General features: G+C 50.6%; 6 protein-coding genes across 6 annotated transcripts; 4 read left to right on the forward strand and 2 right to left on the reverse strand.

Moving 5' to 3' along the window:
* Positions 1-2,429: 2,429 nt before the first annotated feature.
* On the forward strand, positions 2,430-4,381 carry C8Q69DRAFT_504257 (putative regulatory factor Sgt1; the record flags this gene model as incomplete). Its single annotated transcript, XM_028632573.1, has 3 exons — positions 2,430-2,694; positions 2,763-2,962; positions 3,020-4,381. The coding sequence occupies 3 exons, from the start codon at positions 2,430-2,432 to the stop codon at positions 4,379-4,381; spliced, it is 1,827 nt and encodes a 608-aa protein (XP_028487242.1).
* A 276-nt stretch (positions 4,382-4,657) lies between these two features.
* C8Q69DRAFT_504258 (hypothetical protein) lies at positions 4,658-4,883 on the reverse strand (the record flags this gene model as incomplete). Its single annotated transcript, XM_028632574.1, has 2 exons — positions 4,658-4,746; positions 4,814-4,883. 2 exons carry the CDS (start codon positions 4,881-4,883, stop codon positions 4,658-4,660), a joined length of 159 nt encoding a protein of 52 aa, XP_028487243.1.
* A 1,227-nt stretch (positions 4,884-6,110) lies between these two features.
* Positions 6,111-7,515, forward strand: C8Q69DRAFT_142266 (AMMECR1 domain-containing protein). Its single transcript, XM_028625444.1, has 2 exons — positions 6,111-6,800; positions 6,879-7,515. Exons 1-2 carry the CDS (start codon positions 6,271-6,273, stop codon positions 7,330-7,332), a joined length of 984 nt encoding a protein of 327 aa, XP_028487244.1. The 5' UTR covers positions 6,111-6,270; the 3' UTR covers positions 7,333-7,515.
* A 2,234-nt stretch (positions 7,516-9,749) lies between these two features.
* C8Q69DRAFT_516465 (putative PHD transcription factor) lies at positions 9,750-15,343 on the forward strand (the record flags this gene model as incomplete). Its single annotated transcript, XM_028633388.1, has 5 exons — positions 9,750-10,118; positions 10,270-11,182; positions 11,272-11,372; positions 11,454-14,125; positions 14,188-15,343. The coding sequence occupies 5 exons, from the start codon at positions 9,750-9,752 to the stop codon at positions 15,341-15,343; spliced, it is 5,211 nt and encodes a 1,736-aa protein (XP_028487245.1).
* Positions 15,344-16,045: 702 nt separating this feature from the next.
* Positions 16,046-17,278, reverse strand: C8Q69DRAFT_504261 (1-aminocyclopropane-1-carboxylate deaminase; the record flags this gene model as incomplete). Its single annotated transcript, XM_028632575.1, has 1 exon — positions 16,046-17,278. One exon carries the CDS (start codon positions 17,276-17,278, stop codon positions 16,046-16,048), a length of 1,233 nt encoding a protein of 410 aa, XP_028487246.1.
* Positions 17,279-17,707: 429 nt separating this feature from the next.
* On the forward strand, positions 17,708-19,831 carry C8Q69DRAFT_142566 (putative exopolyphosphatase). The gene is made up of 2 exons (XM_028625445.1): positions 17,708-17,754; positions 17,840-19,831. Exon 2 carries the CDS (start codon positions 17,945-17,947, stop codon positions 19,472-19,474), a length of 1,530 nt encoding a protein of 509 aa, XP_028487247.1. The 5' UTR covers positions 17,708-17,754; positions 17,840-17,944; the 3' UTR covers positions 19,475-19,831.
* The last annotated feature ends 200 nt before the right edge of the window (positions 19,832-20,031 follow it).

Below are 20,031 nucleotides of genomic sequence, written 5' to 3' on the forward strand. Positions count from 1 at the left end.
AGCTTCGCTTCTCTCCCTGAGAGAGTTAGCTCAACATCTTGCAATTTCTCGATGGTGCGCTTGAAGCCAGCCGCTTGCTCCTCCGCTCTTTCTTTTTGGGACTGCAGTGTTCTCTTGGTGCTCTCCCATCGGTCCTGATCAAGCGCAAATTGGCCTTCCTTATCTTCTATCTCGTGCTGAAGAGACTCGATCTCTTCCTGAAGCCGCTCGATCTCCTCTTTATATTCGGCGTTAATAGCTTGGTTGTTGTCAAGAGCATGCTGTCGCTCATCTTCTAGCGCTTCTTCAAGCTCTCGGATCGTTGACTGTGCTTTCGCCAGCTCTCGCTGCAGGCTCGCAGACTCGTCAGTCAGTGCGGAATGCCGAGTCTTCAATAGCTCCTTTTCATCCGCCTTGCGGTGAACATCATCCAGGACATCTCTCAGGCGTACAGAGAGATCGCTTCGCTGTTGCTGAACCATCTCCCGTTCGCTTTTCACTCTTTCGAGTTCCTCCTGTAGCTTACGGTTCTCAGCGGTAAATTCTTGCTGCATCTCTCGAAGTTGTTTCTCTAGATCAGCTTCGCGTCTGGCCTTGGTGCCGAGCTCTTCATTCAGATTGTCATGGTCTCTTCGCAGCTCCGCGAGCTCATCTTCCAATTTACTTGCCTTCTCCTCGAGTTGGCGGCTGAGCCCTCTTGTGTTGAAAGACTTGTTGGCCATCTCCTCCTGAAGCTCCCTCAGGTCCTCTTCGGCCTTCTGCTTCTCCTCCATTGCTTGATTTTGAGACTCCTTAGCTTCTTGTGCCTCAGACCTCGCTTTCTCAAGGCTTTCATGGAGCTCCTCAAGCTGCTCTTTTGCGCGCTCTAATTCCGCTTCCAGTTCCGCGGCAGCTTCGTTTTCTTTCCCATCTCTTTCCTTCAGATTGTCAATTTCTTCCTCGCGTTCATCGATAATCCGATCTTTTTCTCGGACGCTTGCTTCAAGATCCTCAATCTCGTCCCGAAGTCGTTCGATCTCCTCTGATTGCTTGTCTTTGGCCTCTTTAAGCTCTTCCTGAAGCTTCTTGACCTGATTCCCTCTATTCTCGACCTCTTCGCGCATCCATTCCATTTCGCGTCGTCCTTCCTCATCGAGCTGTCTTTTCTTGGCCTTGTCTCGAAGCTCCTGAAGTTGCAGACGATATGCTTCGAGGTCGCGCTCTGCTTGGAGAAGGTTCTTCTTGTATCTGGCAATATCTCTCTGCATCGTGATTTTGGTGACCTTCAGCTCCGTATTTTCTTGGAGAGCGGCTTGATTATATTCGGGACCAGCTTTCTGTAGTTGCTCCTGCAGGTAGTGGATCTTCAATTTCAAGCCAAAGTTATCCTTGTCTAGCTTGTCGATTATCTGCGCGTTTTTTCACATGGTGTCAGTAGTGTTCTTCCAGCCAGACGTTATCCACGTTGATTTCCGCAGATGTCGGCATCAACCTCTTACCTTTTCCTGCTCCTTCAATGTCATCATATTTTGACCATCACTGACTACACCTCCATCTCTTCCCGGAAGCATTGGTAAGGGAGTGCTTTGCGCACTACTGCTTGCAACCTCCTGAGGGAGAGGTGTCACGTCATCTGTGGCGGTCGCATCGTCACCGTAGATATCCGTCATGTCTATGGGCGGCAGTCCGGGCGTATTAGCGTTGCTTCGATAGCTGGCTCTTAGGTATGCGGGAGTTTGCGGCACGCCATTCCCTCGCGCAGCAGACATATTTCGCAGATAATTATTCCTCGTCGCGCTCTTCATCATTGGCGTGAATTCGCCCTTGGGAGGCGCTGCTGATGGCAGATTTCTTCGATGGTCCAATGCATTTCGGGTCGTCTTTGGTCCAGAGCCTGCGCGCGGCGTCCTGAGGCTGAAACCGCTCGAACCGCGTCGTCGTCCATTTTCCATTGACTTGATAATATCATCCTCCTTTGATGGCGTCTGAAATGAATTTTCTACCGATTCCAGTGCAGACAGATGAGATCTGGCGACACTCCGTAAACCGTTGGTCATGTAAGTCGCGTTTCCGTCGACTTCGGTGCGCGGCGTGTCGATGTAGGGCAGCGCCATGGTGGGCGCCGGAGCACTAAACGCGTATTATCACGATGATCGGGGTTCGATATCAAAAGACACAGCGCATAACCATGGCCGCAATTGCCCTGTAAAAGTAAGATATACGGAGGCAGAATGTAATCAAGTTCATTTAGTGGGAAAGACGTGTTTGGGCAGAGCGGGCGCAGGCGTGTATGGCGGCCCGTTGTTGAATTCTAGCCGGATCCGGACTAGCTCGCTGCGGAGCTTCGAGGGCAGAAAAAGCATGCGGGCCGACTGTTTCTCCGGATATCAGTATGCCTGCGGGAATATTATTGTATGAAGTCATTCCATACGGATCGGGGGTTGGATATTGTCAATCATTTTGCGCTCAAGATGGCGCCTATGTCGCAGGAGGACCTCGAGTGGTTCAAGTCCACTTTCCATCCGATTCCTAAACCCCAGCTGCCGGACGACAGCGTGGAATACTCGCTATATCTTATTCCCTCCGGCCCCGCCCCCGCCGCCGCCGAGGAAGCTGCTGAAACACGGTCGCGTCTGCACGAAGTCCAGAAGACGGCGTCTGAACTCACGAAGACCTTGTTGAAGGATTATATCTGGCAGCGAGATGCCTTCAGTCTGGAGATTGCCAAAGAAAATGGTAAGGAGTCTGCTGTTGCATTCCGCCAACGGTGGCGAGAACCGAAGCTGACATATATCTACTACTAGGTATTACACTACTGCGAGGGCGAACAAACTATGGAGACTCTATTGAAGATGAATGGGTCATTGTGTATATCCTACGCGAACTGACGAGAAGGCACAAGGATCTCTGGGTCAAGGTCGTAGACAGTGATGGCGAATTCCTTCTTGTCGAAGCCTCTGGTACTCTGCCAGCATGGTTAGAACCCGAAGTTGCAGACAATCGAGTGAGTCTATGAAAAGCGGTATTTGGCAGAGCATATCGAAACTAATGCTGGAAATAGGTGTGGATCCATGATGGCGAATTGGTGATCATACGACCGAAGCAGGAGCCGAAAGGCTCCAAGAGAACAACGGAAAAGATATCGCTCGAGGAATCCAGACGAATTATACGGGAAGAGCCGAAGCGACTTATGCGGTCTGCGATGATACAGGAAGAAGCGTTCTATAGGCTACGGAACTATCCCAAGCAGATCAGTGAAAATCTTCACTCCGCTTTGGTGACTCTTCCACGAAAAGTTGCGTACTTGCTGCATCAGAAACCTGCATACGTTTCTCCTGCAGTTGAAACTTTCTACCTCAGAGATCCAATAGCTCTTCGACCACTCTGTGCCAAAGACCAAAACAACTTAATATTCAAACCGGATGATCTTGTAACGGTTAGCGTGCGGTTCACGAGAGTGGGATATGCACAGCTGAAGAGCCAGGACTTTCCCGTCCCTCAAAGTTGGATAGGAAAACTACCACCGAAGACAGACCAAAAAGCGTACGACCGTGCGGAGTTGGGGATGAAATTGTCTTGTGGGTTCGAGATGCTACTCTCCGACCCGCAGAATCAGGACAAAGTGTCTGTGCGGGAAATTAAACTATTGCTGGAAGACGTCAGTACTGGAGATGAGCAGCTGCCGACAGACGCTGAGATCGCGAAGTGGGATAAGCGGGAAGATGACGAAAAGTGGTTGGATATCAACTATGAGGATCTGGAAGGGGAGCTAAGAGGGAAAGCTAAAGGAGAGGGTGCCGACAAGCCAGGAGCCTTCGGTGATGCAAGCGCTCAGGAGAATCTGCAGCGCATCGTTGCTCGTTTCGAACAATTCCTGAATGATGAAGCTGCTGATTTCGAAGGTGCTGATCTTATCAACGAGTTTGATTCTGACGATGATGACGACGATGACGGTGACGACCTCAGCAGCGACGGTGAAGACAAAGATGTATCGTTCGATGAGGAAGAATTCTCTAGGATGATGAAGGAGATGATGGGGTTGCCTTCAGGCTCCGAGCCCAAGGGTGCCTCCCGTCCAACGAACCAGCGCAACAGAGTAGAAGAGTTGGACGATGAGTCAGAAGATGATACAGAGCAGATTCAGGAGCTGTCACGGCAGATGGAAGCTGAGTTGAGAGGTACTGGCGTGCTTGACCTTAATCGCCGCTCTAAAGGCCAGCACCAATCTCTCAAGGGAAAAGGACGTTCTACGAGCAACGAAGGCGATAAGTCGGAAGACGAATTAAACACAGACGAAGATATCAACGTCAATCTCGCTAAGAATCTCCTCGAAAGTCTACAGAGCCAAGCCGGAGCAGCTGGTCCTGGCAGCAACATGCTTGGCATGCTAGGAATGCAGATGCCCAAAGATAACCGACGATAATCGACCTACACCACTATTTGACGGGCTATGAATCTCCCTAAACCAGATATCATTTGGGCCAATTGTCTGGATCGAATTATCCACTAATACATCAGACTGGATATGCCAAACACGATTAATCTCGCTTTCCTTCATCATCCATGCTATGCAACTGCTTGTCTTGTTCCGCCATTGCAAGACCAAGCGTGAGTATCCAAATGCTCCGCCTCACAGATCATCAAATGGCCGGCAATAACCGCAAATAATCACATAAAGGAGAGCGGCTATGCAAGGACTCTAGTTCTGGGCGACGTTAACGTCAGCCGAGTTGAAAGGTACGACGTCGCCTTGCGTGGTCGTCATGGCAGGAGCGGTATCCGTTCGTTCTGTTTGCACCTGTTAGCACTCTATTCGAGCCCGGTTGTAAGCAAACCGGCAGCAGTGAACGCTTACCATGGGTAGTGATTGGAGCCGCAATAGCGACAGCTGCAAGGAGGGAAAAAATGGCGACGGTGAAACGCATTTTGGAAGATTTGAAATTTGGACTGGAGAGTATATGGCCTGAGTTCTGAAAGGAACGGCTTTTGGAGTTCGAGATAGAGAGCGAGAAAAGAAGTCGACCGGCGACAAATGAACACTGCGTACAGAAAGATTGACGGTGGACGAAAGAATAGGAGACTCCAAAGAATTGTAGAAGCTTGAGGGAGAAGGAAACTTGCTCTGGGAGTGTAAGAAATATACTTCCTGACAATTATATAGACGGCCATCGGCCTCATAGAAGGCAGCACGCAATCAACAAGGAAAATGCTGTGTACGGCATAGCCCAAAATGGATGAATCAGGGAACTTTCCAATTCAGGTCTATACTACGACAGCCCCTGTGAGAGAAGCGTCACAAGCATTCGCTTATTACAGTATGATTCCTACTACATCTGGAAGTGGACTGGATGTGCCGGGCAGAAATGAATTTGGGGCGGTCCTTATGCGGATGGTTGCAGATACAAAATCAGTAATGGGCTGCGGATCGTCTGTTTGATGGACAGGGAGCTCTTGGTCTGTGCCTTAGCTGAGGATTGCGGCGTAGAGATCTGATACAGGTCTCAAGCGTCTCTGGATACTCGAGACCATGTCTGTCTGAGATCAAATGGACTCCTGCTTGGCAGGATCTTAACCTCTTATTGGTAACAACAGGATCGAAGCAAGATAAAATAAGATCTACATTCAATTAACAGGACTTCCCAGTCATTTCTTTTCATCGGGATATGGATGATTTTTCCAAATAGTATACTTAGTCACCGCAATATACCAATTCGCCGCAGTCCGGTGCCCCAACAGCCAGTGGCAGCAGCTATTCCAGCTTCACGCCCTGGACCAGACCGCTGTGGGTCATATAGACCAATATCAGTTAGCGAATAATGCCGCGTCATCGAGGTACGGGGATGAAAATCTTGCAAGACAGCGTACTTAGAATAGCATCGAGGAGAATTATGGTACGGTCCCAGGGGGCGATTCTGCTTTCTAGGCACCGCCAGGCGCTCAACGTCACCCGCAGCCCGGCCCGATAAGCCCTCACGTGCGGGCTATCTCCCATTTCCCCTGGGTCCTCGCTTTCCCCTCGGTCGTCTGGAGTACGATCAACTCCACGGACGATCGGACAGCGTTGCACCGCTGCTCGAACCGTGAGGCTCAGCAGATCGAGGCCTATCCCCTTCGCTGGCTGGAACCTGCGGGTAGAAATCTTCTTTCGTTGTGATACTGCTAGCACCCCGGGATCTTCGTTCAGGCCCTCGTTGCTTGTATCACCGGCCCCCGCTTCTGCTCTGCTACCTCAGAACAACTCCAGCGGAGTAGGCCTGGATCTGCATCGACACGGACGCCGTCGTTATTGGAGAGATCGTCCTGCTCTTAAAGATGGCGACTCCAGCTCACTGCTATTACTGTTTCGAGTCTCTTGCGGCTTCGTTTGAGGACCGGGAGCCTCCGAGCTTGGCAGCTATAGAAGATCTATGGGAACAACATGAGCAGGCCCTGGAACTCGCGGCTCTGAATGGCAAGAATGGGCTGGGTCAACAGCCTGTAGAAGATGAGAATGTGGATGGAGACAGCGAAGATCAAGATGGGCATACCAAACGGCCTTATCCGCAGACGTTGCAACTGCCCAGCGTCAGCCGTCTTCAGTCCTCGGACTCATCGAGTGCATCCACAACTCCTTCATCTTTGTCTATCAGCTCGTCGCGATCTGACTCTACAGCCGTGACCACCCCGAGCTCCCCAGCGGACGGCCCTGGTTTCAAACGTCCCCGGCTGGATGAGTCCGCATATCCACTGTTCGTGACTTGGAATACCATATCAAAGAGTGGCCACAAGTCATTACGCGGATGTATCGGGACATTCGAAGCCCACGAGCTTTCTTCCGGTTTGAGATCTTACGCTCTCACTTCGTATGTGCAGTGACCTGAATATACCTCCCTCTATCAATACACTACCGTATAGACATCGGAGAGACTAACATGCCACAGTGCATTTGATGATACCCGCTTCTCTCCCATTCCGGCGGCTCTCTTGCCATCACTTTCCTGTTCCTTGACCCTCCTAGGCAGCTTCGAGCCGTGTGAGGATGCGATGGACTGGACCCTCGGGGTACACGGACTACGTATATCTTTCATACATCGCGGAAGACGTTACGGTGCGACATACCTCCCCGATGTCGCTGTTGAACAAGGCTGGACCAAAGAGGAGACCGTAGGGAGTCTTATGCGAAAGGCTGGTTACGATGGTGGCAGTGGTCTGTCGAGAAGGCTCCTGCGGGGCAGCAGTGCCTCTGGTGCTACAAAGCCCTGGGAGGAAGTCTCCAACTTCAAGGCAGTCAGATACCAAGGCCTCAAATCCAGCGCAAGCTACGACGAATGGCAGGAATGGAGGAAATGGGTTAAGTCCCTCAATGACGGATCTGAAAAGCTCCTTGAAGCCTAATCCGATTCGGAAACTTATTTAGATGAGACATGACTGATGACGGGGTTTCAACGTTTAATTTGGAATTTGGAATTTGAACTTACTTTGAACTTGTGCGCTGGCTATGAATGGAAGACGTAGGAAAGGCATCGTATTATTGAATACCAAGCTCCAGAGGCTCGCGTGTCATGAGATTGTATACGTGCAAGATCCAGTGTTGAGTTTGTAATAGCAGAGCCAGGATATACAATTAAGGGGTCCACTCATGATATGTTTTGCATCTTGACAATTATCTGTTGGCATAGTGCTCAGAGGGACTGATGGAGTTCTCCTGTAGACGCGGAGTCTGAATCGAAGTTGACGTCTTGGACTTGAGATCAAGAAATTCAGTCTTGACAAAACAAGGTGTGTTTGATATCCTCAAGAGGTTCCTCGCAACAGCAACGCCAGGACACATCAAGAATGGGGATAAGAGACAGAATGAAGCGAAACAATGCAAATACAAGAACTGAAGTGCGTTCTGCTAGATACAATGACTGGCAGTATCCCATGTCCATGAAGGCGGTGTTCTCTTGTCAGTGTTGAAGCCAGAAAACTCTAGAATATATATGTTCCGGTACAGTGAAACTGCTATCTCGGAAGATATGAACAAAGAATGCCAGGGCCGTATTTAATCCATGGTTGAACAAACTAGAACCTGGAGATCCAGTAGGTTCTATTGACCAAGAAGGGTACCAGCGTTTGATAACTCTTATGCAAGCAAACTGCGAGCAGCGTCTAACATGCAGCAGTGAAATCGTATGACAATTTGGTAGGTCTCAAATAGGGCCGGCCCGTTCCTATAGAATCATCATTGCGGCATTTTGTCGTTGTTCCAAGGGTACGTAGCAGGATCGAGACTAACTATTACACTATTACTTTCTGATTTCTCTCTTTCTTCCCTTTCCTGGAGAGACTCTCCGAAGTACCGTTGATTTCGATCGAACCAGTTGCAGCCTAGAAATATATCCCAAAAGAAGGAGGCATCTCAGGGCTTGCCAAAAAAGCGAGTCCATTTCCCTCAGCATGTCTCCATGCCAGGGGAAATCCTGCAGAGATTAGATAGATGCCATGTCTCATACGGTTAGATCTAGCGTATTCCCGAACCGAAGACAATGGTGGCGGTATCAAAAGAACTATGAACATAGAAGCGATTTGGGAGGGGAGATAATCAATCGAATCCTATTAGACGCGGATATGGTAATAATGGCCAAAGGATGTTCTTTCGAGGACGGTCTCGATCTCGGATTGCGAGTAATATCTGTTTCTCGGTCGAATCCACTGGATGGAGAACCGAGGCTGATGGTGCAATGCAATGCAAGAACAAGGTCAAAAGACAGCAGGCTTTGCACTGACACCCGTGGTTCACTTGTAACATACTTGGTAACGTATTGTATTTAACTATCGCGTGGCTGATAATTGGTGCTGACTGTACCATACGCCGCTACCACGCCATTGCGATTATTGCTGTTCCCGACATGGAGACTATAAGTTTTCCCGATTATGTGTGTTTTTTTTTTTCTATCATAGCTAACTAGTTAAGTAAGTGGTGCTGTTGGATTAGAAATCGTTTCTGTGGAGTGGCACTAATCCAGACAAGGCCTGACCTTGGCTCAGCGCCTGAAATCCATAATCATAACTCGGTGGTTGGGGAGTGGAAGGTTGTTTCGAGGACTGCTATCTGGGAGCAGCCATCCACATCTGACCACGAGTCCATGGGAGGAACGAATGACGGAGCGGCTGAAAGTAGTCGGCTCAGTCGTGTTTCGTGAAAGCCAGAAAGCAGATTTCCAGCATATCCGTTTGCGTGCAGGAGGTCCGTGAGGGCGATCTGGAGGAAGCATGAATCTGATAGGGACATCGGGGACCTAGCAAGCTACCGGTAACGATGGAGCTGGCTGGTATGGTATGATATGGTGTATACAGTACGGTACAATACGGTATGGCGATCACAAGTGGACTACTGTACAGTACTACTAGTCTAGTTACTACTACTACAAAGAAACCTGGCCGTAAAATACAGAACTTACCATACCGCCCTGCCCCAGTTACCGTAAAACGCTCAACTGCCGCCAGCCCTTCCTATCGCTGTCTCGTACAGATCCCCGATTCCTCTCTGATCCGCTTTCTCTTTCTTTCCTTATCCTCTTGCTTGAGCCGCACTCTGGTCTCCCCACCATCCCGTCACTTGTCAGTCTTCACTGTTTCAATTCATTCGAATCCCTTTGTGACGGCAGACAATCTCTTTGCGGTTCGAGTCGAGTGACCAACATTTCTTTCGTTGTTTCCCCGTCCGCCGTCCGATTCCTCCAATGAGTTGTTCGCATCCAACTCAACCGCCCTTCCGTCCTTGATAGACACGACTTTTCTCCCACGCCATCACCACCCGTCGCGTAGACATGGTGGCTCCGGCCTCGATGGGAGCGAATCTGGCCAACCCTCCTCCGTCCTCGACCTCTCGACAGCCCGCTCGCACCTCCAGCACCCATCCGTCCCACTCCCATAATGTGCCTCTGAGTGCGAGACGGTCTGCGCCGCTGGACCTGTCGACCGTTGAACGGCGAGGACAACCCAACGCGGCGCGAGAACCGGTGAAACGGGTGCGCCCGCATGGCTTGCAGGAGGCTCCAACCTACCGTCCGACGGAGGAGGAGTGGAAGGATCCTAACGAGTATATCCGTAAGATCGCACCGGAAGGAAAGAAGTACGGCATCTGCAGGATCATTCCTCCGGAGAATTGGAATCCCCCATTTGCGATAGATACAGAGGTACGAGTGAATTCGAAAAATGCGGAGGCCCCCCGGGTTGCTGTGGTCTCATCCTTGGTGGCCACGGATTGCTTGCGCGGGCCCGCAAACCCCCCTTTCGCAGCGTCCTCGGACGGTTCATGCCATGGTTACTGACGCGTAGTGAACGTAGCGATTTCATTTTAAAACCCGTCGACAGGAGCTCAACTCGGTCGAAGGAGGTATGCCCCAGCGTTCAGCCAGACCTGCTGCCGGTGGAGGAGATCCGCAGCCCAGTTCTGACCCGGAGCCAGGAACCCGTGCGAACCTGAACTATCTCGATCAGCTCGCCAAGTTCCATAAGCAGCATGGGACCAACCTCAACCGCTTCCCCAGCGTTGACAAGAGACCCCTCGATCTATACAAATTGAAGAAAGCCGTCGAGGTCCGGGGTGGCTTCGACCAGGTCTGCAAGCTGAAGAAATGGGCCGAGATAGGTCGTGACCTCGGCTACAGCGGCAAGATCATGTCTTCCCTATCAACCTCGCTCAAGAACTCATATCAGAGATGGCTACAACCCTACGAGGAGTATCTGCGTGTCGCTAAGCCGAGTGTGCAGCAGCAGCTGGAACTTGAGCACGGTGGTCCCTACACTCCATCGCCTCATCCGTCACCGATGAACAAAAGGGCTGTATCGGATCACAATACTCCATCGCGTGATTCGCCAGCAATCCGTGCATCTGTAGCTCTGAACTCCGTACAGGCCGAAGCGACTCCGGACAAGCCGACACCACCGGTGGAACAGCAGCCACCACTTCGCCCCTCCGGTTTCACACCAGTCAATGCGAACCCTGGAGGATTTACAGCTGTTAACAAGTCTCCTTCGTTTGTGGCCGTCAACAATGGTCCTACCGCAACAGTCAAACAGGAGGCCGAGAACGGAAATCTCACTCCCAAGAGCATAGCTGACCATCCCTCGGCCACTCCCGCGAGCAATGGCCATGGCATCAAGCGTGCCATCAGCCATGACAGCCTGACTGGCGGCTCTCAGACCGAGAATGGGGATCCTGATGCGAATGGACGTCGCAGTAAGCGTCTAAGAAAAGGTATGTTGCAGGATACTCTTCTCAGCCCAAGCTGTGGGAAGAGCATTTAAGCGTAGCCCGAAGCGGAAGATAATGACTCGTGAGTCTAGATGCGCCGCCTCCGCCTACCGTTGCTGGATCGCACATGAGCCTGCTACGACCGGCTCCGCCTCGGATGCGACAGAACAACGGCAACCGTCGAACAGGTGATGTGAGTTTATATATATATATTTTTTTTTGTTTTTATTTCGTTTGTTTTCCGTGGAAAGGAGCACCACTAACTGCTATCTAGAAATGTGAAAGCTGCGGCAAGACAGACGACCGTCCATCGATTCTTCTTTGCGACAGTTGTGAGAATGGTTACCACAGATACTGCCTGGATCCTCCTATTAACTCCGTTCCTGAGTATGATTGGCATTGTCCCAAGTGCCTTGTTGGAACCGGCGAGTTCGGGTTCGAAGAGGGTGGCGTATACTCCCTCAAGCAATTCCAGGAGAAAGCGAACAACTTTAAGAAGAACTATTTTGCCCCGAAAATGCCATTCGATCCTGTCTTGAACACGCATCGTCGTGAATCAGAAGACGACGTTGAGCGCGAATTCTGGAGACTGGTCGAGAGCTTGACGGAGACTGTTGAAGTTGAATACGGTGCAGATATCCACTCCACGACACATGGCAGTGGCTTCCCGACCGTGGAGCGGAATCCTCTTGACCCATACTCTGTCGACCCCTGGAATCTGAACGTGCTTCCTTTCTATGGCGACTCACTCTTCCGACACATAAAGTCCGATATTTCTGGAATGACTGTGCCTTGGGTCTACGTGGGCATGTGTTTCTCGACTTTTTGTTGGCATAACGAGGACCACTATGCTTACTCCGCCAATTATCAACATTTTGGTGCCACAAAGACGTGGTATGGTATCCCTGGAGCCGATGCGGAAGCTTTCGAGGAGGCCATGCGACAGGCGGTTCCGGAACTTTTTGAAGGGCAACCCGACCTCCTCTTCCAGCTTGTGACACTCATGCCACCCGACCAGCTGAAAAAAGCCGGTGTCAACGTGTATGCTCTCGACCAGAGAGCAGGTCAGCTCGTCATTACATTTCCGCAGGCCTATCACGCCGGATTTAACCACGGATTCAACTTCAACGAGGCTGTCAATTTTGCACCCACGGACTGGGAACCCTGGGGCGCCATGGCCATCGAACGGCTGCGGGCATTTAGAAGGCAACCATGCTTTTCTCACGACGAGCTGTTACTGACAGCTGCTTCAAGAGATAGCTCTATTAAGACCGCTAAGTGGCTAGCTCCCGCCCTGGAAAGGACTTATAATCGGGAAGTGGAAGAGCGCGCAGCTTTCATTAGTCGTCACAAAGAAATAGCCCCGCACAACTGCAAATTGGGTTCGGATGATCCTTCTACCACGGGTGACTGTCAACTGAACTTTGTGGTTGAGGAGAAGGATCTCCCCGAAGACGATTACCAGTGCAGTTATTGCAAGGTTTACACCTACCTGACGCAATTCCGCTGCCATAAGACGGGAAAGACTATCTGCCTGCTCCATGCTGAGAGTTACGACTGCTGCGGAGAGCCGTTGGCACAACGACTGACGGGACCGGACCATACTCTCCGCTACCGGATGAGCAACGATGCCCTGAAAGCCGTGATGGACAAGGTCAAGGACCGTGCCAGGATCCCCGAAGCGTGGTCGGAGAAACTCGACAAGGTTCTGGAAGATGAACCGAAACCCCAGCTGAAGGTCCTCCACAGCTTGCTAAGCGAAGGTGAGAAAATCCCATACCATTTACCTGGCCTTCAAGATCTTGCGGCATTTGTCCAGCGCTGCGACAAGTGGGTAGAAGAAGCAAATAACTACATCACGCGGAAACAACAGAACCGCAGAAAGAACGAAAAGGCTTGGCGCAAGGGCAATTCCGTGAAGGCCGCGCAGCTGGAAGAACGCGATCGTGAACTTCGCAGAGTGGAGAATATCCACGCCCTACTTGCAGAGGCTGATAAACTTTCCTTCGACTGTCCACAGATGGCGGCACTGGAAGAGAAGACCCGCGAGATCGACAAATTCCGTCAGGAAATTAACGCCGCCCTTAGGAACCCCCACATCCGGTCGGTTCAGGAAGTAGAAGACCTGGTCGAATCGAGCCGGAATTTCAATGTGGATATCCCCGAAGTAGAAGGACTCGAGCACATCCTACGGCAAATGAAATGGAATGACGAGGCCCGTCGTAAGCGTGACCAGTATCTGACCCTGAAGGAGTGTCAGGAACTAGTCCAGGCTGGTGAGAAACTTGGTTTGGCTGACAATAATGACCACCTGCTCTTCTTCAAGGAGTTGAGTCGCCAGGGTGAGACCTGGGAGTCAAAGGCCAAAGAATTGATGTCCGCTGAATCTGTACACTACCAGCAGCTTGAGGCCCTTTCCGCGCAGGCCTCTCGGTTCCCTGTTTCTCCTGAGATCCTTACTGCCGTCGATGCGATCTTGACAAAGCAACGGGAAGCACAGAAACAGATCCAAGATATCTATGAGAGAAGTAAAGACCCGGACTTTCGGAAACGACCCAAGTACAAAGAAGTCCGCGAGTTGATGGAGTCACTTGAGCAACTCAACAGTCGGCCAACCGGGGCGATAGACCTCGAGCGGGAACAAAAAAGGCACGAGGACTGGATGAGGAAGGGCAAAAAGCTGTTTGGAAAAGCCAACGCTCCCTTGCACATTCTCAAATCTCATATGCAGTACGTTGAGAAAAAGAATGCGTCTTGTTTCGATCTTGAAGATAGGTGTCGGCCGCCCGTCGAGCCCGCATCGCGCGAGGGAAGTCCCGATGGCCTTCTGGAAAACCATAGCAGTGGCATGTGGGGAGGTGGCAAGTCTAGGAAGCGAGACGTCTTCTGCATTTGTAGGCAGTCGGAGGCTGGGATGATGATCGAATGTGAAGTCTGTCATGAATGGTAAGTCCCCTTTGATTGACTCGACCCTAGCCCTTAGCGGCGGTCGCGACTAACAACTCTAGGTACCATGGCAAGTGCTTGAAGATCGCTAGAGGTAAGGTCAAGGAGTTCGACAAGTATACGTGCCCAATCTGTGATTGGCGCCGAAAGATACCTCGCGACGCCGCTCGCCCAAAGATTGAAGATCTCCTGGATTGGCAGGCTGAAATCCCATACTTGCCGTTCCAACCCGACGAAGAAGAGGTTTTGGAGAACATAATCAATCAAGCTACTGCCTTCCGGGATTTTCTGCAGAGCTTCACCAATGCTACTTGCACCACCACGGAGGAAGTTCCGACATTGATATTCTATCTGCGGAAGATTGAGGGAGCTGAAGTTCTTCTCGCTTATGAAACCAACTTCTTCCGTCAGGAGATCCATAAATGGGCGCCTGTGGCACCAGAGGCTCCTCCGATCCTCGAGCAGTCGCTCTCAACACGCAAACCTCGCCCTACGAAGCAACAGAAGATAATGGCTCAACTTGGTGTCGAGCGCCCAGAGGATCTTCCACCCCATCTCCGACCGAAGCAGAATAACGTTGCGAAGCGGAAATCCCTAGAGTCCCAGACCCCGCGACCACATCCATTGCAACCAGCCTCTCAGTTCAGTTCTGATACGCCAGGAGAACGAGCTCGATCAGTTTCGGCCAGCCATGTCCCAACATTGAGCGCTTCTAGCACGCAGCAATCCCAGCCCTATCCCTTTTCCGCCAATTATTCGCTCGTCGCGAGTGATCCTACTCCAGCATTTGCAGCTGGATCTTCAGATTTCTTACCTGCCTCTCACGTCCGTTCGCCTACTTTTGCTCCACGTTCTCCGTCACACCATCAAGGTCTAGATCAGCCGCTGTTTAGCCCACCGAGCTTCAATCGCGATCAAAACGATGGCCCTTCAGGTGTTGACATGGATGGCAACAATCCGTTCGGAAGCAGCCCTCGCCAGAACTTGGATGATGTCTTTGCCGATCTCACAAATCAGGACCCAGACCCGGAACCGGAGCCTGAGATGATGGAAAACACTCATGCCAATGAAGCTTTGGAGGTGTTGGATGCGAGCAACAGTGGAGAGCACTCTGCGTCTCCTGAGCAGGCCAACGATGAAGCTGGCGAGAAGGGCTTGGCAAACGGTAATGCCGATGGCCGTGAAGATGCCGCGCGGAATGCAGAGGATGACTTCTAGTCAAACCAGTCATTCTGTAATTCGTGTGCTCTATCTGCTTCTTTTCAGTTCCTACTCTGGCTTGCATCACACCCCTCCAAATGCTCAACTGGGTTACATCGCTTGTTTCCTGGGCCGTTCTGTGGAAGCATATCTGCTTCCTTCTCACTATTCCTATCGCATTATGTCGATGGGTTGCTCGATTTTTGCACTTCGTGATACTCCACTTTGTCACTTCTGCTTTTTAAGACACCTCCTGTTCCGATACGTTTGATGATGTAGGGTGTTGCGGGGTCGAACATACTAGGTGGCTCTAGCCTTCTATACACGGTTTCTTTTTCTGCCTTGAAAATCTTGTCTGCTTGTTACTCGTATGAGTGTCTATTTTGCCTTTGAGCATGATGAGTGTTGCCTTCGTGGAACTTTTTGCTTCTATATGTCCATGTAAACCTATGTGGTGATGACACGGGTTCAGGCGGGGGAATGTCGGGGGTGTCAAGGTTGTGCTTATTTGTCTGATTCTTGTTGCAGAGTTGCTCGGATTTTTACCTCCTTCCTCCCTTTTTACCTTGAATCGACTGGCTTCCGATTAGGTATTGAGTGTAATATTACTGGATTTATCAACAGACAAAGAAATAAATGTGTATGATTAGCTATCTTATTTCATCAAGCCCAATGTCACCCAAACAGTCGTGCTCGACGATCTCCCTTTCAGAACTGTCTTTATGCATCGGAATAAGCTGCCAATGCAGATTGTCCTCCGGTATGTATAAACAATACATTCAATTCTTTGCTGTTTACGGTCGCACCACTTCGCGCAGACCAATCTCGAACAATCTCCCCGCTTTCCACCCAATGTAACAAGCCCCGAAGAGTCTTGCCTGTATAGACAGGATCACCAATGAGGCCGTCCGTTTGCGCCACCCTATTTAAGGCAGCCTTCGTATCTGGATCTAGCTGTCCATACGCGGAGCCCACGAAACGATCATCAAGTCGGACATCGTCCAGGGAGATATCGTTCTGAGGCTCAAGTCCAATCATCCCCCCCGCAGTGCGAGCGAAGCGAACAACGCGTTCTTCATGATATGGCTTTGGTTTTGTTGGAGAACTCATAATACCGATGATCTGGCGCTTAGGGAACTGTTTTCCGTCTTCACTTTGTCTTTCTTCTTCTCGCGTCTTTTCCAGCAACTCGAAGCCGGCGATCAATCCAGCTACGGTACTGCCACTGCCAAACGAGACGAAGATATAGTCGAACTGTCCACTTCCCTTCAATGTTCCGCGTTGAGACTCCTCAAGTTCCTGCTTCGCGATTTCGAATGCACAACGTGCGTAACCCAGACCACCGAGATGATGCAGGCTTGCACCCGAAGGGATCCAGTACGGGACATGCCCCTTGACGCGTAGATCCTGCAAAATAGGTTCGACTGGGTCTTTATCGTCGGCGGCTTCATCCGGTTCCAGCATCCTAACCTCTGCACCGAGCATGCGTACCACCTGCACGTTACCCGTTTGCTGGAACACCTCTGGATTAGTTGTCGAACGCAATCCACCGCCTGTGCCCTTGTGAAGAAGCACGACGGCCTTGAGCCCAAGAATCGCAGCTACAGAAGCAACTTGTACTGTGTGATTGCTTTGTATAGCGCCTTCGGTCACGAGCGTCGTCACTTTCCTTCCGTCTTCCTGTGGACGGAGGATGTCCGGGACGATGTATTCGAGTTTGCGATACTTGTTCCCGGAGCAAGCGAGTGGAGAGCCGTGGTCTTCTCGTTTGCACCATATGTTTATGCGTGGATGTGAACTCGAGTTTGGGACATCGGTCGTGTCTTTTGCGTTTGCTGCATCCGTGGCGGATGCGGAGAGATGAGGGAGTGGATGGATCGGAGAGGGATGGAGGTATTGTAGCGGATATAGAGGGATTTCAGAGAAAGGGGATGGGAGATCTAAACTCGACATATCTGCACGATGAGAGAGGTGATTGTAGGGGTTTCTTGACGCGAATGTGGCTTTTTGGATGTAAGATACGAAGGTAGTAGAAGAAGAGGAAGAAAAAGGAAGATACTGGCTGCTGTATTGAGATGGGGACGTGGAGATGCTAAGACCTCTATTGATCAAGAGGCTATTATACACTGTACGGGTGCGATATCTATACATTGCAAAAAGGACAACTGAACTATAGCGACATTGGGGTCGATGTCGATAGTTAACAGAGCATGGAGAGCGATGTGGGGAAAGATGATACCATCGCGGGGAAAGGAGGAATCTATCAAGATCAGAGACTGACTGCGCGCCAGTCTGTTTGCTGCCAACATGCCTTTTCCTTTCCCAGACCCATCTCCATCCCCATCTATAGCTCCTCTCCTTGTTTTTATATTCTAAATTGCATGTAAATGAAACTTCACTATCACGATCCGATAAAATGATGGACCAACGTAAGGCGGTGAGCTGTGATTCTGCCATTGTGTGACATCAGAGAAAAAAGGACCAACTGCGAGATAAATAACGATGTTCCATAAGAATCATATCACCAGGAAGACTCTCAGTGCCCTTAGAAATTTCCATGGACGCATCTGGCCCAGGTACAGACCATTGAACTTGATCAGACCTTTCTCCTTTCCGACCATGTCAACCGACGTTTCGTCTCGTGTCGGTCTGCTAGAGTTCCTCAGGCGATCCCACGCCCTTCAAGCGCAATATATCGCCGGCCATGCTTCCTCCTCTGCTCCCATCCATGTCCTGGGAAACACGTCTGCAGACCTAGACTCGATTATCTCCGCGATAACATACTCCTATTTCGCCAATGGCCGCGTTCCCTCTGGGAAAGGAAGACCGCATGTCCCCCTCATAAACCTCATCGATGTCCCCTCAGGATCGGAACTCCGTCGGTTGCGTCCAGAGTTCGTGACCGCTTTATGGTGGGCGACAAATACGGACATATCAGAATCAGCAAACTGGCAGATTGACGGGCACCAAGCGGCGAATTTCCTCCGGGAGCGTCTGCTTACGATTATGGACCTCAAGGCACTGTTGCGAGAACACGAGCGCGCAGAGGGCGGTAGACTCAAAGAATGGAACTTCGACACGACATTAGTTGATTGGAATGCGCTACCTCTGCGATCAAAGGATGGGAAACCTGGAAGAGGCTCGATTGAGAACCTGCTGGATGTCCATTTCGACGTGGTCGGCTGCATTGACCACCATGTCGATGAGGACTTTGTGCCTCCGGCAGATTCGCTTCCTGCTGATAATCTGCGGATCGTCCAGCCGGGGCCAGGGTCATGTACATCGCTCGTTGTGAGGGAACTGCGATCGCGAGGTCTTTGGTCCGACAAACCGGCTGCGGATCTATACGGGGCTGTGGGATCTGTCGGGCCTGAGAACGCAGCTGCGATTTACGAAGCCCAGGTTGCTAAACTCGCACTGGCTGCAATCCTGATAGACACAACGAATCTCACCTCTGAAGGGAAGGTAACAGATGTCGACCGCGACGCAGTCGCGTTTCTGGAGACGAAGATTGAGCACGGGTATTCGATACATCGTTCCTTGCAAACCGCCCAGCATCCTCAGTGGAGTCGTAACGCTTTTTTCGATGCTATACAATCTGCAAAACAAAACAGCCTTGACTTTCTCACGACCGAAGAGATACTGGGTCGAGACTATAAAGAATGGATGGAAACGTCTTCTACATCAGGCACTTCCATCCGTCTGGGAATGTGCTCTGTTGTGAAACCTATCTCGTGGCTAGTCGAAAAGGCCAGTACCTCTACCAGTTCCACTATTCGGGATCAAACCAAACAACTCCTCAGTGACATTCAGGACTTCTCCCAAACGAGAGAATTAGATGTCGTTGCGATTATGACCGCATTCGTCGACGCGAACGGTCAGTTTCAGCGGGAACTGCTAGTCTGGTCAGTGAACACCGAGGAGGGTATCCAAAGGTTGGTTAGGCGATTTGCAGAACAATCCTCTAAAGAACTAGAACTAGAGGACTGGACCGACGGTGATAAACCCACCGTGGCTGAAGAAATCCGTAGCATTCTCAACAGCGACACATCTTCCACAACGGGATGGAGACATCTCTGGCATCAGAGGGATCTAGCAAAGAGCCGAAAACAAGTCGCGCCGCTGCTGAGAAAAGCAATTTCCACTTAATAGTTATACAGCTTATACCACCATAATGAGAAAGAACTAGCCTCTTGAAAGCCAATACAACATACTGCGACTACTGCTTTAAAACCCGAGATTACGCCATATAACTATCACGCGCCAGAGCGGAAAAAGCTGAGACATAAAAAAAAGTCATTTTTGGTAACTTTTTGAATTTTGAACACTGACAAATAAGGTTTTCCTTAATGACACCGAAGCTTGCCATGCAATCCTGATCTTACAGATGCAATGCGTTCAGACCAAGAGAAATGAAAGGGCCTATCCCACCCAAAAGAAAGGGAATCATGCCCCCGAAAAGAAAAGAAACATGATAATGATAATGATGCAACCTTGCAACTCCGAAAATGTATGGGCCGGCTCATAAAGCAGGAAAAGAAGTGGGCAATGCTGCAAATTCCAACACAGGAAAAAAGAAAGAAAAGAAAAGAAAAGAAACCTCAAGGCCAGAACCTGCACCTAGTATGAGCACATATTGATACGCTTATCCCTCCCGTTCCGCGACCACTTGTGATGACAAGGTCCCTGGTCCTCAGCACTGGCTG

Source organism: Paecilomyces variotii (genome assembly GCF_004022145.1).
Source record: "Paecilomyces variotii strain CBS 101075 chromosome Unknown C8Q69scaffold_2, whole genome shotgun sequence".
Taxonomy (NCBI): domain Eukaryota; kingdom Fungi; phylum Ascomycota; class Eurotiomycetes; order Eurotiales; family Thermoascaceae; genus Paecilomyces; species Paecilomyces variotii.

Coding starts and splice junctions, on each gene's coding strand:
- C8Q69DRAFT_142266 (XM_028625444.1), top strand. CDS start 6,271: ATGGCGACTCCAGCTCACTGCTATTACTGTTTCGAGTCTCTTGCGGCT. Junction 6,801..6,878: donor AGATCTTACGCTCTCACTTC/GTATGTGCAGTG, acceptor AACATGCCACAG/TGCATTTGATGATACCCGCT.
- C8Q69DRAFT_142566 (XM_028625445.1), top strand. CDS start 17,945: ATGTCAACCGACGTTTCGTCTCGTGTCGGTCTGCTAGAGTTCCTCAGG.